This window comes from Thunnus albacares, chromosome 7 (genome assembly GCF_914725855.1).
Source record: "Thunnus albacares chromosome 7, fThuAlb1.1, whole genome shotgun sequence".
Lineage (NCBI taxonomy): Eukaryota > Metazoa > Chordata > Actinopteri > Scombriformes > Scombridae > Thunnus > Thunnus albacares.
The window spans coordinates 32,924,812-32,942,435 of record NC_058112.1 but is presented as its reverse complement, the minus strand read 5'-3'; the positions used below and the strand labels follow the sequence as shown (position 1 = coordinate 32,942,435).

Below are 17,624 nucleotides of genomic sequence, written 5' to 3'. Positions count from 1 at the left end.
TGTGTAGGTGTCTGTGAGTGATTGACAGCAGCTGGGCGGAGACAACAGAGACAATGTGAACAAACCGCTGCATGTCTCTAACAGGGATTTTTGAAGAGCAACGATCAAACCAGCATCTTACGGGTCCGAAGTGACATCTGCAGGTATGTTTACATGCTGTTTAATGCGCTGCAGCTGAGCAGCTAATTAGCTGTCTAGCCTGCTAACTGATAGTAGCGGTGCACTTTTCCCTGGTGAATGTTTGTTTGGTGGCTCAACAAGCTGCAGGACAAGACGTGTGTTCATGTTTGTAAGTTAGATAAGAAGGAGACTTTAGCAGGAAAGCTAATGTGAGTTATCAGGATGCTATCAGGCTCAGTGTGAAAGTCAAAATAAGGACTCCAGCTATGTTAGTGGATGATGGAACCGTATTTAATTGAATTAATGCGAGGGAGCACAATCATGAAATCAAAGAATTTAAAATATAAATTTCATCCTTTTGGTTTCTGATTTTTTTCCGTTTTTTTTCTGAGCTACAAGTTAAACGTCAAAGGTCACAGTTAGAGCTGCAACTAACAATTGCATTATCAATTGTTGTTTATTTTCTCAATTGATTATATTCTCAATTAGTCGATCAGTAGTTTGGTCCATAAAATGTCAGAAAATGGTAAAAAAATGTCAATCAGCATTTCCCAAAGCCCAGAGTGACGTCCTCAAATGTCTTGTTTTGTCCCGACCAAAGTCCACAACCCAAAGATAATCAGTTTACTGACACAGAGGACGAAAGAAACCAGAAAATATTCACATTTAAGACGTTGAAATGAAAGAATTTACAGCAGTCTACTTTCAATCATGTTGTCAAAAAAACTTGGTCACCTCTCATCTGTTTGACCTGAGCAGCTCGATGTTTCTGAATCCACAGTGATTGACGAACTGATTCTTTATTTACACTCTGAATCTTTTCACAGTGCTGAAGTCCACCCACAAAGATTCATCCAGACTGTGAAAACAGCCAGCGGTCTGCTCACACTTGACTGATAAAACGTTTTACATCAACATCTGTCTCCCGTACATCACATTTGTCTTGCTGCTCTGCTGCAGGAGAAACAAAAGGACAAGACATCATGAAGTCGCAGATGTGGTGATTAGAAAGTGAGAAAGAGGAGGTTTCAGCGTCAGTATGTGGAAACTGACAAAGGAGGAAATCTCTGGAATCAGACAGTTTGAAGGGTTTTAATCTCATCTATCGTGGGAAGATGTAACGATATACACTATCATCTGACAGATTCTTGCATCATTGTTGAAGATTTGTCAAGATTTTTTAACTCACTGGATTAACAAAGAATTAAAGAGCACCAAAACCTGAAAGATGATTTTTGAGACTCCACAAAAACAGACATTCCTGTTGGTTTGTCTTATCAATAAACTATTTCTCAGATTAATTTCCAGAAATTTTACTACATCAATATATTGTGTATCAATATCACAGAATAGAATTATATACTGTGATAACGAAGAGCAATATTTCCTCAAAATAACATGAGTATTTTGCATGGTTGTGATAACAACATTAATGATATGATAAAATATGTAGCAACAGTCGAACTCCGCTGGTGAACTGTTTAGACATCATAACAGCTGCTGAAATCTGCTCACAGGATTTCTGTCTCTCTTTGAACTAAACAGGCTGCAGAAAATCTAATGAAATCCACTGTTTATGTCAAGTGACTAAATATAAGCATTTATACACATTCACAAGTGAATTTCATGCTTCAGAGACACAAGCTAACAACAAAAAACAGACCCAACGCATAAACCAGTGGTAGGAAAACAGCAGCCTGTGAGCCACAGCTGGCTCTGCAGCAAACATATTTGGCCCTCTGGTGAAAGTTTGGACTTTCATAGTTTGCATCAAAACTTTTACATATTTTTTCCACAAATCTCCTGTAGATAATAAAATAAACACAAGGCTCTAAATCCCAATTACTGTAATATAACCTTGTTACATCTAATACTGCCCCCACACGAGGAGAGGCATTAAAACTATGGTTGCGCCCTGTTATTTGAACAGTAAATGGTGCAGAAACTAATTCTAATAACCCTCCCAGAAATTAAAATTTAATGTGTCAATTACTCAACTTTAGCCTGTGTAACCTGTGTGACATAATACCCAAAACAAAAACAGTAAACTCCATGTGCATGTTCCTGGTCTTGCTGAAGAGGGTAAAGGTAGAAAAAAATGTATCTATTGTCAATAGACACGAAAGCGTCATTGTTCACATACTTGCATGTGAACTTTTTATGTACCTAGAGGATTAAAAAGTTTATCCACTAGAGGGCAGATCAGGGTAGAATCATTCCTGACACCAAATATGTCATAATTCAAGGTGTTAACACGCACTTAAGTAACCAGGTTACAGTCAGCTTTCTCCAGTAAACTGATTTCTTAAACATCATGAGAAACCTGGCTTGTGTAATCTATAATTGGGGAAGGAGATTAGAGAAACCTGATTCTCTATGTGGATGAAAGGAGAGATCATTATGCATTCTCATATTTAAAATAAGTCAAAGACAAGTCAAACTGAAAGTGGAAGCACCACCAAGTAGCCTCTAGAAGTTCCACCGCTAAATATTTGACTATGAAGTTCAAGAGAAAGAATCATTGGCTCAAACAGACAACAGCGACACAAAGTACCACAAAGTATTTTTGTACACTAGTCAGCTGAAACAGCTGACAGTTTGTCATTTGTCAAGGCAACAGCTACATGCAACAGCATGGCCTCCAGCCGATAGACCAAAGCTGAGTCACAACCAGCCACCAATTCAAACTACAAACAACAGAAATGTCACCTGACAGCGTCCTCTTACCTTGAACAGTCGCAGGATGTTGGCCACCATGATTGACACGGAGCTGGCCGACGCTCCGATGACGCCAACCACCTTATCTGGCTTGGCGAAGATGGGTGGATCGCCATTAGCGCAGCGGACATCGGAGCCGTCCCTCTCAATGAGTGCCTGGACGAAGGTGAGCGACTGCTCCAGGGCGTAGGTATCGCGTGAACACGTGTCCAGGATGCGCGCCCCGAGCGTCACGTTGGGCAGCAGGTCCGGGTCTTTGTTGATGAGGTCGATGGCGAACAGCATGGCCTCCAGCCGATGGATCCCCTTCTCCTTCTTCAGCTCGCCACAGGGCACTCCCCTCTCACCGCGGGCATGCACGGGGAACAGGCCGCCCAGAATAATGTCACCATCCAGCCGGATAGAGTGGGCGTACTCCTGCTGGGGCTGCTGGGAGTCCGCCAACACAGCGGGCTTCTGGGAGCTGGAGCCTAGCAGCCAGCAGCTCTTAAGCATCAGCAAAGAGAGGAAACAGTGGCCAGTGACAGTCAGGGGCTTCAAACCCCTCGCCATTTTGCAGTGAGTTGAGCTGCAGGGAAAGGAAGCAGTGGTATATCAACAGGCAGGTGGTTGTAGCAGCAGCACTGACGGTTTGGCGAGGACGAGATGAGCCAGACCATGGAGTCCCCCGTCACCCAGGGTAGGGTCGACCACGGCGGGCGGTCCCACCTACAAACACTGACCCTGATGTTTTCCTGCAGCACAGGTTCCTGTGTCGGACATACCTGTCGAAGGCAGCAGAGGAGGCGCAACTTTAAGGTCTAAGCAGCTCCAGTTTCACATTCTTCCAGAAACCTGTTCAGACAGAGGAGTAAACAATCAATACATGATCAATAAACAAACCTCTAAACCAGAAATCCATCAAGCAGAAATTCAGAGCACAGGTGCACCACAGGGCTGCTGCTTCAGGCCTCTGCTGCCAAATACCAGAACAATCGTATCATTACGTTTGCAGACGACACCATGTGGTTGATAACAACAAAGAGTCCTACAGCAGAGAGGTGAAGGAGTTAAGAACAACATCTTTGAATATCAGTGTAACTAACAATGAACGAATAAATAATAATGGGTAAAAATAGGAAATTGCTTAAGTGAACCAAATGTTTTGTCGGTGCTTTTTGTTAATGTCCCTCCACTGCAGCTCAACCTGGAAACACAAAGATGGAATTTAGTCAAGCTTTGGAAGATATACAGTTGATTTAGGATATTTTGATAGCTGAGAGTGACAACACTAGGGTTAATTTACAATTACAATTTCATTTAGCAAACGCTTTTATCCAAAGTGACGTACATCTGAGAGCTGATACAACAACATGAGTAAGTGTCATAAAGCTAAGTTTGAGTCCAATAGGACGTCGATGCCAACAGGCGATACGTAGAGTGCATAGAAGCATTGAAATTGAGAGGGACTCTGCAGATCGAACAGAGTTTGGTAACTCATTCCACCACTGGGGAACAAGTGGATCCCGGTGGTGGAACTCAAACTCAGGTTGAGGTTTGGTTGAGGTTTAGAAAAGGAAAATGTTTTTGAGGTTAAAAAAAAAAGTACTTTGTTACACATTAAAAATCACAGGGTTAAAATTCTAACCAGTTTGTGTCAATATAGCACCGACACAACATTGGGTTAACTTTAGCAAGTTAGACTCACAACAAGCTTTAGCTAAAAACTGTCACAAATGTTTTGTTTCTTGTACAAAACGATGTGCAGGTGACATTCAAACGATACACAAATTATTAACAATCAATAACAAACTGTGACATGTAAATTTAAAAAGAGTAGATTATAATAAGCTTTAGTTTGGGTAAATAATCCAAAAGTCAAATAAAAAATAACACTGAAACTGGGTCAAAATAACCGCTTGTCTTGAGTGGCTTTCTGAGTAACATCCATCCAGTATTGCGTGGTGCTATATCGACCAAAACTGGGTCAAATCTGACCAAGTGATATTTAGTGTGTACTATCCCTCCACTGCAGCTCAACCAGGGAACACAGAGGGGGAATTTAGTCCTAAAAGAAGACTAACATTGAAAGATTCTTGCAAATTTGCACTGCTGAAGCTTCATATTCGCTTCAGACAAACTTTTAAATGCATTTTGGCACAAAATGAGGACTGTGGATTTCGTCATCCATCACTTAGATTGAAATGACTTTAAGGAGGTTTCTTCGGGGCCAGTATGAGCAGGAGGAATGATTACAGCCAGCAAAACCTCTTTCAGTGCTCATATGGCAACTCTGTCTCCTAGAAATTACATTCATATGTGACTAAACTGTTTTCCAAGTGCTTTAACAAACATAATCTCTGGCTGGATTATGTTCACAGGTAACGTTTTCACTAGCAAGGGCACCATCAACAAGATGTGTTTAAATGATTTATTAAGAAAAGCAACTGATGTGCATAGTTCTTCCGCTTGCTGACTGTGTTGTGGGGAAGTTTATAGGGAATCCGCTGCAGCACCCGGGCAACGACGGACCCCCTGAGGACCCTACGAAGGGGAGGAAGGGGAGGAAGGGGAGGAAGGGGAGGAAGGAGAGGAAGGAGACGAAGAATCAGGAAGAAACAGGAAGAGAGAAATAGGGGGAGGGGGAGGGGCGCAGAATACGAGAGTGAAAGAGGAGGAGAGGGTTAGGTGGGTATTTATAGTGGTGCAGTCGAGGTGTGGTCCTCCTCCTGAAACTACACTAAATAAGCTTCGATTGTGGAATGAATGAAGCTACGTTTCTATGTGTCTCTGCAGTGGGAGGGAGGAGGTCGGGGTGGATGGGGGGGCTACAAGATGCAGGACACTGACGGCAGAGACCCGGGTTCACATCCTGAGTCCTGCATGTGTTCAGGTTTGGTTCAGGTTAGTGAAAGATGCTGCTGTTGTATTAAACAGAGACCAGGATCTTTCATCAGAGTCTGAACACAACCACAAACACTTTCATACTGCTGCAGTTTCTATACTAGCAGATATTTTACTGCAACATCAGATATTTTGATGGAAAATAACAACCAGGTATGTTGTGTCTGAATATTTCACTCAGATGTTCAGTATCAAGATTTTTGCAATTTGCCAAACACAATAATTAACATTTTTGTCATTATGTTGAGAGAAAATGTGCTTCAGCAGCGTTACGTTTCCTGCAAAACATATTTACTGTTGCAATTTAGTTGCAGACAAACGCAATTTCTATGAGTCAGAGTTGCATTTGGACACTTGACTGTTGTTTTAAGACAGACTTGAAAAATCTTGAAACCTTCCTTTAAATATAATTTTACACGCACACACACGCACACACACACACACACACTCATCCTCAGGAAAACATGGAACAAACACACATTTTTACAAGAGTGAATCACATCTAAACTCTCAAATAGACAACCATAAACGCGCGTGCACATCTCTCTCTCTCTATCTCTCTCTCTCTCTCTCTCTCTCTCACACACACACATATATATATGACACAATAAACAAGCTCACACACGCGCGCGTTTTCACCACAACACGCATCACATCTATTCAACAAAGTAAACACGGAGGCGCGCGCGCACGAATCAATGATAAACCCGCGTGCACGTTGGACACAGCTTCACACACACACACACACACACACAGGAATAGGCACGAGCTCAAGTTACATTCCAGCACAATCAGCTGAAATCAGAAAAAACGTGAATCTGATCTGAAACACAACCTGAGATCCTCACTATTGATTGATACTCATTGATTGATTAATTGTTTGTAATGGTGGATAAACAAGATAAGAATCTGGGAGATGTCACAATGAGAGCTCGTATCTCCAACATCTCATCCAAAGAAACAAAGAAAGATTATAATGCAGAATAATCATATTTTTCGTCTTAATCAATAAAATGCTGTCAGATCTTTAACTTGTTTTTTATTTTTTTTTATAAACGCCCACATACATATTAAATATCTTGTAAATGCTGCGTTCAGGTACCTTTTCTCTCCGCAGCAGGAGCAGGTGTTTCCTCTGTCAGTGTCACAGGTCAGACAGATGTTTTCTGTCTCCAGCTGTTTGTCTCATCACATAAACATTTACTGATAAATTCCTCCGCAGGGACTCGATCATCAGCATCCATCCACCAAAAACATTAAATCCAAAATTCCACTTTTTTTCTGTTCCTGCAGCTACAGAGCAGAGCGGCTCCTGGTCCTGACTGAAGCGGTAAATTCCTCTGAACGGCAGGTTTCTACTGGATCACCTGCAGGTGTCGGTTCGGGTCCCTCTCCTCTCCTCTCACAGACAGTCCTGGCCGCTCTCAGATCAGTGTGCCGGACTGCTCACCACATGAATACACGCTCACATCAGAGGCAGCTGGTTCCACAGGACCGGAGTCAAAGGCGCGTTTTGTTCGCTCCGAAGTGCGCGTTGCGGTGCGGCGCGGCACGGCGCGGCTGTCCTGCGTCACAGGAAACACGGGAGGCTCCCAGGCTCATCACACCAGCCGAGTTCAAGCTGATGAGGGTCCGAGGATCTCATCAAGTTCCCCGGTCACAGAGCAGCGACAGTATTATCCCGGTGAGAAGGGAAAAGTGCGTCCAAGCTGCTGACAGACACATGAGACGCGGCAGGAGCGACAGAGTCACAGATGAAGTTAATGAGCTTCATCACGCAGCCAAGCAGAGAAAGAAGCTGCTGAGTTAAAGCAGCAGACATGGCGGCAGGACGCCCCCCAGCGGACAAACACACCAACAGCAAACAGAGAACAGACCATCATCACAGTTCCTGTATATAAAGTATATTTTTAAAATGTGCATTTAAGTTTAACATAAGTACTACTTAATAAAACTACATTTTCCTTGGTGTAGCCAATTTTTGGTGCTTTTGTAGTTGTAGTCTAGAAAGTATACTGAAACCATGGTTTAACACACTTAAAGGACAAGTTCACAGTTTTTCAAGTCAGTCTTACAACAACACTCAGGAGCCCGAACGGACACTGAAATAGGGTTTTCCGTTTTTATCTGAAGCTAATATGAAGCTTCAGCGTCCAAATGAGTCAAATCAAGTAGATATCTTTCAACGTTACAGTCTTTTTAGTGCCAAAGTCCCTCTTTTTGTTACTATACTTCCACCTGCAGCTCAACAGGGAAACACTGTCCGAGGAAACACAAAGAGGGAATTTGATGCTAAAAAGACTGTAAATGTGTCAGATATCCACTTGATATGACTAACTCAGACTGCTGAAGCTGAATAGAAGCTTCACACAGACTTTTAAATGACTGTGTGGACACACTGTGGATTTTGTCCTCCATCACTTCCACTGAAAACACATTTGAAGGATCTTTTAATATCCAGTATGAACAGGAGGAATGATTACAGCGAGGAAAACCTCTTTCACTGTTACTATGGACACCTGACTGCTGGTTTAACACACACCTGAAAAACTGTGAACCCGACCTTTTTAAAATAACAATTTAAACATGTCACCTTTTGTTGGCAGAAATGCTACAGTTTTTAGTGGAAGCCTAAACACATGTAAAATAAGTAAAGTAAAGCAGCAGACCATGAAGCACGTTTGATTGGCTCTTAAACAGCTTCCACTGTAGACTGACTCACAGCAGGTGTCATCAGACTGTTGCTGCTCTCTGAGTCTTTTATACTTTATTAAGAACTTTTTCCAAAGCGCCGGTTCTCAATGGAAGAATCATTAACCTTACATTATGAAACCAGAGTGGTCAAAATATACAGGAGACTGTCGGAAAATTCAGTACACACACACACACACACACACAGACATTTTTGCACTAAATGACTGTGTGGACACACTGTGGATTTTGTCCTCCATCACATCAAGTCTTCTTGGCTTTTTGCCTTCAAGTCTCAAGTAAGTCGAGTCCTTCAGCAGAGGAGTCAAAGTCGAGTCGCAAGTTATGGAAGTAAATCATTTCCATAATAATTTGGATTATATCAGAAACTAAATATCACATTTTGAATTTTAATCACTACTGAATACTACATGTTGAAATGTAAATACCACTGAATTTACTGCACTGAAATATTTGACTTTGAAAACCATCTTTCTGAATTTATGTGGTCTGAATTTCACTTTGTGAAAGAGCCTGGTTCTGTTTGAGGTTTCTTCCCATTGAAGTGGAGCTTTTCTTTCCTGCTGTCGCCCAGTGGCAGCAACCTCGATGGCAAGCAACCGCGCTTTATTCGTTTTTAATTTTTTTCATGAGGCTAGGCCCTTCTTGTCTTACACTTCAATGTGTGTCTCCAGCAGCTGCAGAGGATAGCACCCTGTCCTGTGCTGAGTGCCATCTAAACCTCATAACAAGTCTCGGGTCGAGCTGACCAGGGGTCGGTGCTGATGCTCAGTAGTTAAAAACATGTCTGTATGAATGTTTTGTCTTCAAACAGTTTTTCAGGTACTCGGCAGGTTGGTTGTTCCTGCATCTTGGAGAAGTTTCCACAGTTCTTCTTCTTCTGTGGATTTCAGCGTCTCAGCTGCTTCTGTCTCTTCATGTTAATTCCAGACTGACTCCATGATGTTGAGATCAGAGACCATCTGTTGCAGGACTCCTTGTTCTTCTTGTAGATGAATATAGATCTTTATGACTCTGGATGGATGTTTTGGGCTCGTTGTCATGCTGCAGATGATCAGACGCCTCCCTGATGCTGCTGCATTATGGAGAAGAATCTAAATATCTAAGGAGCCTAAAATGTTTGCACAGTACCGTGTGTCCCCACTAGGGATGTGCAGAGAGCTCAGTATTTGTATTTGTTGAGGTGGCAAAATTATTTGTATTTGTATTCGAATAAAAGTGGAAAGAGGCTTCAAAATCCTGTTTTTGTATTTATTACTCTTTTAATTTTAGAAAATTAAAGTGTCACAATAAGTGTTGATGAATAAGTCCCTTGGGAGCACTTTGCTTGTGTAGCTCAGCTTTGTCTCTGGGGAACACCCCCAACTCCGGGAGTGATGTCCAAATTAGGAAATGTGCGTCATGTAGCAGGTGGCTGTGACTCCCCTCGTTGAGACCTGCTGATAGATGTAACAGTGGAGCAGAAGAGAGACACTGAGATAGTGATGTAACCGCCCTGCATGATGGTATTTGACATGTTTTTTTTTCTTCTTGAAAACAAATAATTTTTAAAATATTTGTATGAAACAAATATTTGTAAAAATTCACTATTTGTGCTTTGCCGAAAGACGTATTTGTATTCGGGCACACCCCTAGTTTTAAGACCTTCATTATTTCAGATGATTTTGTGCTTATATGGTTCATATTCCTACATTTTTTCGTAGTCAGTCATATTACTACACTGGAAAACTGGAGGTGGGTAATATTCCAGCAGATAATAATATACACAGTGCACAGAGGGGGGTGGGACACAGTAGGGATCCCAGAAGCCTAGTTATGCCCCGAGGCCCTTGAGCAGGTAAATCTGCCTCTTGCAGTACTAATTCCCATTATAATCATTTTTTAAATCTTAATGTCTGCGGATGCACCATAATCCTGCTCACTCAGAAATATTAACATCAAATCTCCAATATAAAATGAAGACTATGATAGGGATGTTCCAATCGATGCGATCAATCACATCATGAGAAATATGAGATGATTATTCATTGATCTTATGTGTGTAAAGCTTCACTTTTTTTTTTCACTTAAGAGAGACTACCACATTATATGCAATAAATATTTCAGTGCAGAGGAACTGTTCTAACAACCTGACAGCTGTCTGATCGATGTGCAGAGTCACAGTGTTATTTAAAGAACTTTCACTCACAAAAATGAAAGACATGCATTGATTTTATTCAGAGCTGAGGGTGAAATTATATTGTGTAATATTTGATTATGAGGACAGAAATGGCTGTACAAATAGGAATAATTGATTGCATACAAAAGCTGCAACGTTGGTAAAGATAGTCATTGGGTAACAGACTATAAACAACTGGGATATGGATCTCCCTTTAACATAAATTAATGCGCTTCGATATACGCTTTGATATCGACTGTAACAATGAGACAACTGCTTCAGGTGATGGAAACAAACTCAGGGTTTGTTGAAAAAACCTGCCAGCGAGCAGGTTAGGTTCACAGAGTCAGTTACACACCCAATGAAAGTGTTTTTTTTCTGGAACAGACACAAGGTAAGTTTGATACAGGTAAATAATATAACAATTCAGAGAACTTGTAGCTTAGCAGGATATTGGCCTGTCAGTTTGGAAAGTTGGCAGCAAAAGTCACCACAGAAGTCACAGTACAGTCAGTCATGAACTCTTTGTCAGAAAAGAAAACCCTGAAGAAGAATAATAAGCATATTTGGTCATTTGTTGCATTGCTGTTCAGCAGATGAAATCTCAGATGTCGAAGCGTCCTTAAACACACCAACACACTTCTCAAAACAGTCTGCAGCAAGTTTCAAGACTCTGCAAGTTGATTTTCATTGAAATTAAGTGAAAATTTGAAGTGAAAATCAGAAAGCTGGGATGATTTAGAAAATTATCAGCAGATAGAACCACCAATCTGGTCCTTCACAGCTCAGGATCTCTACTTCTGACAGGAAATAAATGTTAAATCATCTGAATAATTCTGAATGATTGAATGAATGAACTTTATTTATACAGCACCTTTCAATTCACAGAATGCAGCAGTGCTGAATCTGATTGGCCCCGAGTGGTGTTAGACAATTCCTGGAGACATATTTATTAATTTTGTATTTTATAAATGTACTGACAGTGAAGGTGCAGTGTGACACTCAGATTTGGTCCAGTTGGTCAGTAAATCTCTGTTATAGTTATGTGATGGTGAGATTCCAGCAGGCTTTGTCCTGCTGTACAAATTTTCCTTCAGGAAGGCTAGCGTCTTCCTCCAGGCATCTTCCACCCCACAGAACCACTACTGCAATGACAACAGACAACAGACAACAACAGATCTCTGTCAACAAATCTCATGTTTGGATCCAAACCAACAACTAACAAGTATTGTGTCTGTATCCAAAGCCTGATATATCTTATTCCTCCATTGTTGTCCAAAAACTATTAACAACACGTCAGTGAGTCGCAGCGCTGCACTGAGTGACATGTTCCTTGAGAGTTTGGTCACGTTAGATTGTTTAGAAACAGTCCAAAGACCAATAACAGCATCACATTTTCAGTTTGTGGAGAGTAGTTTTGTTTAAGGCATGTACCACTGAGCATGTGTGGGAACGCAGGTCTGAGTGAATATCAGCTTGACCATTTACACCAGATAAAACTGTACGCTTAGCTTTTATTGCTAAAACTTTAGCACCGTAAAAAGTTTTTTCTTTACAGTATCAAGTCAGTCAAGTCAACAATGTTAACCATGACTCAGTCACGTCTTGACCACTGTTTACACCTTCACACTTGAAAGGTGAACTTACTCTTCCGCTTTGTAGTAACTGGTCTGAAGATACTGCTTCAGGTGTGCGGTGAGTACGGAGGTTCGATCAGGTGACCAGTGTTCGTGTACGACAGAATAGTCAGCAGGTGGCTGTTCCCCGCCCGCTCCATCATCCCCTTAATCTGGGAAAAAGTTCAAAACAATAGACTCACATATTTCAAATGGTATTATGAGATATTTGCACATTTTGAGGCGAATGCTACCATTTCTATCCAAGAGGTGTTCAAGTACTCTCTTCCTCAACCCCTGGACTGATTATCCCATCTGCCCACAGCTCCTCAACCTCAAACACCTCCTTAAAAACCTTTTTCATCCCTCATCTCTCCTTTCCTTTTTATTACATTTCACTTCAGCCAAGCCGAGCCCTGCATTCAACCCTATAAGACAATCAAAAAGCAAGCAAGCCAATTATGTACAATTATTGCAATTATTCTGCATATTCATTAATAGTAATGTTGTGGATCTATACTGCAGGTACAAAGTAGGACCCTTTGAGCTGCTCAAAGGGTGGCGCCCGTTGTGGGCTTGCAGCATGCCCTGCAGGGGCAGCCCACTGTGGGCCCTGTTACTGGCCTGAAATGCGGGGCCCACACTTTGGGGGCCAGGTGATGCCCAAGTGGGACAACCCACACCCAGCCAACCCAGTTAAGAGCTCCAGAACAACTTTGAGTTGAGATTATTTTGTCAACTACATCCTTTGCTTGGCAAAAGATGAAAAACACCCACTTTGCTCTATTGCTTTTTGTATTGCTATATCTCAAATATGATTGTGGTTCCTCTCAGCAATCAATTCATTTTCATCTTAACTTCTGTCATCTTGCTTTCTACCATGACTCAGTCAAAACGTCTGGACTAAGATGGTTATTCACACAGGATGTTGTCATGAAAGTAAACTCACCTCCTGTGCAGACTCATCTCACCTACAACCAGCAACAGAGGACGCTGGAGTCGTCCCGCCTGCTCAGAGACAAACACCAGCTGCTTTTCAGATTTCTTCACCTGCTGCAGTTTCAAATATTTATGCATCACTTGCCATCACCTGGGGAATCATTTACCTGTAGATTGTTAAGACCTTATAGCTAGAAGGGTGAATTTAACCCCAAATAGTCAAATTGTTTGTAGACTCAGCAGAAAATTGAAGAATATAATTTCATAAATGTTACTGTTTAGTCTCAAAATAAACTGATGTGATTCCACAGATTGTTTCATTGTAAGACAATTAAAAAGTTAATCGTATTTTAGTTTATTTAGGCATGCTTTGAGCAAAAACACATTTGTAAACTCTACTTTATTTGTGCGGGACTGATGTTGTTTTATTTGGGGTGTTATGAAACATACAAAGTGATTTTAAAAACACATTTTAACCCAGATTTTTAAGAAAATAAATAATTTGTTGTACTCACGTCCACTTTGAACGCGAGGTCGGTCGGGATAGGCAGCAGCAGATGACGGCAGATCACCTGGTTCTCCTCGTTGTGTTTACAGCATTTCTGATTGGACAGAAACCAAAATCAATCTTTGATCCAGTATTGTCAGGGAAGAGGTCAAATGAGCGCATTAGTACTTTTCTAAGGGTCACTTCTCCATCCAAGGGCCACATGTACAATGAGCGACACAATACTGTAAAAACTGTACAACCCCTGAGTGCTACAAAGTAATATTGAAATGTGAAACTTGATATTACAAATATAACTCGTTTCATTGTTGCTTTAAGGTGCCAAAATAAGTTTCAAATAAGTTTCTGTTTCTCTGTTCAGGATCTAACAAACATGCTGAGTGCATTTCCTTCCAGGTATTTTCAAAGTCTGACACTAAACAACTTCTTGTTGATGGCCTGTCAACCCAATTGCTTCTTTTCTTGCCCTTTTCAAAAAAAAACAAACAAACGTTGGTAAACAGATAGAAAATGTATTTTAAAGACTAGAAGAACAAGGAAACACGTAGCAGAAAACAACAACACTTTGTACTGGGGACACGCAGCCGGGTTTTAAACACACCATATTTCTGCTTTCGTTATTCTGTGTGCTTTCTGCAGATTTGTCAACAGCGGTCACTACAGTGATGGTGAGCAATGGCAACCTCTGCTCGGATGAGAGCAAGTGTGTACACATTTATTGCTGCGGAGTGTGTACACAGCCGCAGAGGAGATAGTGCGCTCTTTAGTCTTGAAGTCAGTGTGGAGCTCTTGATCTGTTACCTTCTCCAGCTCTAAACCAGTTGGGCAACTTTCAGATTAAAAAACAGTTAGTTCTGTGATTCGATCAAAATGTCTTTTAACTGGATGTGGCTAGCCCAGTTGCAGTCTGTAGCCTATGCATGCGTGTAACAGCGAACAAAGTAACAGAACAACTTACTTGTCATAGTAAGATGTCTGCCACAGATCCTCCCACCGGCTGCACATGACTCCCACTAATACACACCACACACACTTTCAATAGACAGAAGTTAACACCCAATAAGCTAAGAAAGAAATCTGATCAGTTTTTACTGACCAGATAGGCTTTATTAGCAGCCATAGAGTAAATAAATGTACATTATTAGTTTAAATCATCAACATTCCGCTTATAGTGATTAATTTGACCCAGGAGAAGATGGAGGAGACTGACAGGGCTGAAGGAGCAGGTCTGATGGAGGTTAGTGATCAAGAAGAAAGCGAGCAGAAGTTGTTGAAGCTTTCAGTTAAAATTAATACTGAATTTTATGACATATGCCTATTACTCATACAGGCATAAACTAGCCTAAGTGATTTTGTGACATTTTTAGTTTCAGAGGTTCACACATCAAACATCAATCTGTGTATGAATAACATACTGAGGACCTGCAACATATCTAAGAGAGAGGAGATAACATTCCTTGACTTCAGTATCTTTGCTTGATCTGTGCCTGTTGTAAGTGGATGGAAAGCAATTAGATCCGTGCCTATTACAAACTATGAAGAGACAGATCTATTGTGTTGATTTTACACCTATTGCTACTCAAACAGTACATCAAAGCTACTATAAGTCTAGAAATCTTATTAACAGAGCAATCATTTCCAAAATGACTACCAGCACACTTATGAGAGCGCCTGAATTTAGAGATCATGACCATAATGACTCGTTGAAAACAATGATTGACTCAGTATTTCTGGAGAGAAGTTGAGGCTTTTTAAATGGTAGTCAGTTGGAGCAGCTAGTCGCACTTTTCTTCTCTATTAAATATCAAATATCTTCTTCTGCAATGGCTTAATAGCACCAGACTGGGAAATTCATCAACTGTTTATCTCAATTGGCCCAACTCCTAATATTCACATAACAGTAGTTGATGGAAACACATATGAATATAGATTTTCTTTTGCCAATTAAGTTTGAATTTGGTTTTACTTGTTTTTCCGAAAGTAGCCTGCTTTGTAAATTATATTAATTTTTAAACATATAAATGCAAGTGCACAGTTCTATGTAGTAATGTAGAGCTCAAAGCACATTAAAGCCTCACAAAGTCTAGCATGTCTGTAGACTCTAAATTCTTGTTTTTCTTTATTATCTACACTGTTAATTTTGTCAGTGAAAACTATGACGAAAAATATTCAAATAAAGTGACAAACTTTTTTTTTCATGATGAAAATGGCACTTAAACTAAAGAAAAAGTAACCCTTGAAAATTAGAACTGTGACTTAATTGTATTACTGTATTGTATTATTGTATTACATTAGAGACATTAGATATACAGTCAGGTTATTAAACGTTTTAGTGTCTCCTCTCGAACTAAACCCACACTGTGAAAACTTTTCCAGTAACAACAGTAAACAACTGGCAGCAGGGTTGCTATTAAGTTACTGTAAAATTAATATTTTTTCAATGTCACTAAAATTTACAGTTTTACAATATCTTATAGTTGACATATTTTTGTAGTGCACTATTTAGTTTGTATTTTTACATACATTTTAATAAACCTTTTTTTTTTAACTTTAATTAATAATTACTCAATACTTAGCAGGTCAGACACATAGGAATAGTCACACCACATACAATTAAAGGCCCTTTTGTTTAGAAAAATACTATGATAGATCTTACTATTTGTTAATCTTCATAAAATCTCTGTCCAAAGCTGGCTACAAGCACAGAACGCAAACCATCAAAATGTTCTTTGTGAATGAAATTATCATGTAATTACAATGTGAGAGAGAAAAAACACTCAATCTTCTTCAAACAATCTTCTTCTTGCACTTTACTTTTTATTTTAATATAAAGTTGGGAACTGCACATGCAGAACAATTGCATGTTAAACTAGTGTTAACAAAAGCCTGAGACAGAGCCTTCTCTCTCAAAATGTCTTTGGCTTTTTGCGGAAAATAGTGCAATAAAAGCACAAGGCACATAGGCTCAGAAATATTGATGTGATCAACTATGCATTATCACCTTTTTTGACTTACAATATATTGAAAAATATGAAACAGTGTTTAGAAAACTAAAGCAGAACAGTTCAGTTGAAGAAACGGCATCATTTGCTGTTAAGCAGCTTGTAACCAGGGGACTGTTCCACAAAGCAGGATTATCGAAGTTAGATAACTGTGAAAAGATTACATTATTGTGATAGCGTTTTGAATATGTAAAGCAAAATGAATTAGCTATTTGGATATGATTCAATTATGATTCACAATTCAAGTTCATGATAACAAACCAAATTTCAGAAGTTATACAATTTTTAAAGTGGAGTACCAACATTTACAGACAGCCGAGCTACATCATAGAATTACAACAAAACTCTCAGATAGTATCTGGCTCTATATCATGTAACATCTGAATATACTGAAGATAGTGTGCAGCCTTAAAGCATATCAGTGGTACAAATGAAAAAAAAAAGAGAACATTACATTAATAAAGAATCTTTTGTCAATATAATGCTGTCTGTCAAAAACAGTTCAAATTTAAATTAAAATATGATGAAAAACCACAAGACATATTACATCAGGTCCATATATTAACTGTGTGTTCAGGCTCTAACAAGGCACAAGGTGACGGCAGGGGAGCGAGTTACTGAATGACCCTGAATCCATGTTTCTCTAACAGTTACTGCCTCTCATTTCAACTGCCCCCAATAGCACAGTAACATGCAGAGATGTGAAGTTTTTGATGCTCATACATCCCCGGTACAATCAGAGGTGCTTTTGATTTCCTGCATTGGTCACACAACCTGTCAGTTGCCTGTTTCAGTGTTTGAGGTCTGAAAAATGAACTGATCAATTGTGTCATGTGATAAACAGGCAAATACTTACTATGATCAGTAGGGCAACAGTAAAATAGTCTGGTGCATCTGTAATGTCAGAGAAATATGTCAAAAATCAACCTAAATACAACTGAACAGTCTGATTGAAATGTTGCACAAAA

The 17,624-nt window shown here is 40.1% G+C and overlaps 2 protein-coding genes across 3 annotated transcripts in view; both read right to left on the bottom strand.

The window, feature by feature from the left end:
* The window catches only part of LOC122985151 (metabotropic glutamate receptor 8-like), a 159,997-nt gene extending 152,414 nt beyond the window's left edge, over positions 1 to 7,583 (bottom strand). For both annotated transcript variants that reach the window (XR_006404037.1, XM_044355599.1), the window contains exons 1-2: positions 6,824 to 7,583; positions 2,848 to 3,672 (exon numbers count right to left, since the gene is read on the bottom strand). Coding sequence is in view for 1 of the 2 variants with exons in the window: in XM_044355599.1 (XP_044211534.1) it covers positions 2,848 to 3,390 (543 nt within the window). In the remaining variant the exon portion in view is untranslated. The remainder of the gene's footprint in view (positions 1 to 2,847; positions 3,673 to 6,823) is intronic.
* LOC122985179 (peroxisomal succinyl-coenzyme A thioesterase-like) overlaps positions 5,824 to 17,624 on the bottom strand; it is a 28,895-nt gene continuing 17,094 nt past the window's right edge. Inside the window, exon 12 of the transcript XR_006404045.1 lies at positions 5,824 to 5,836. The gene's annotated coding sequence lies outside the window, so the exon portion shown is untranslated. The remainder of the gene's footprint in view (positions 5,837 to 17,624) is intronic.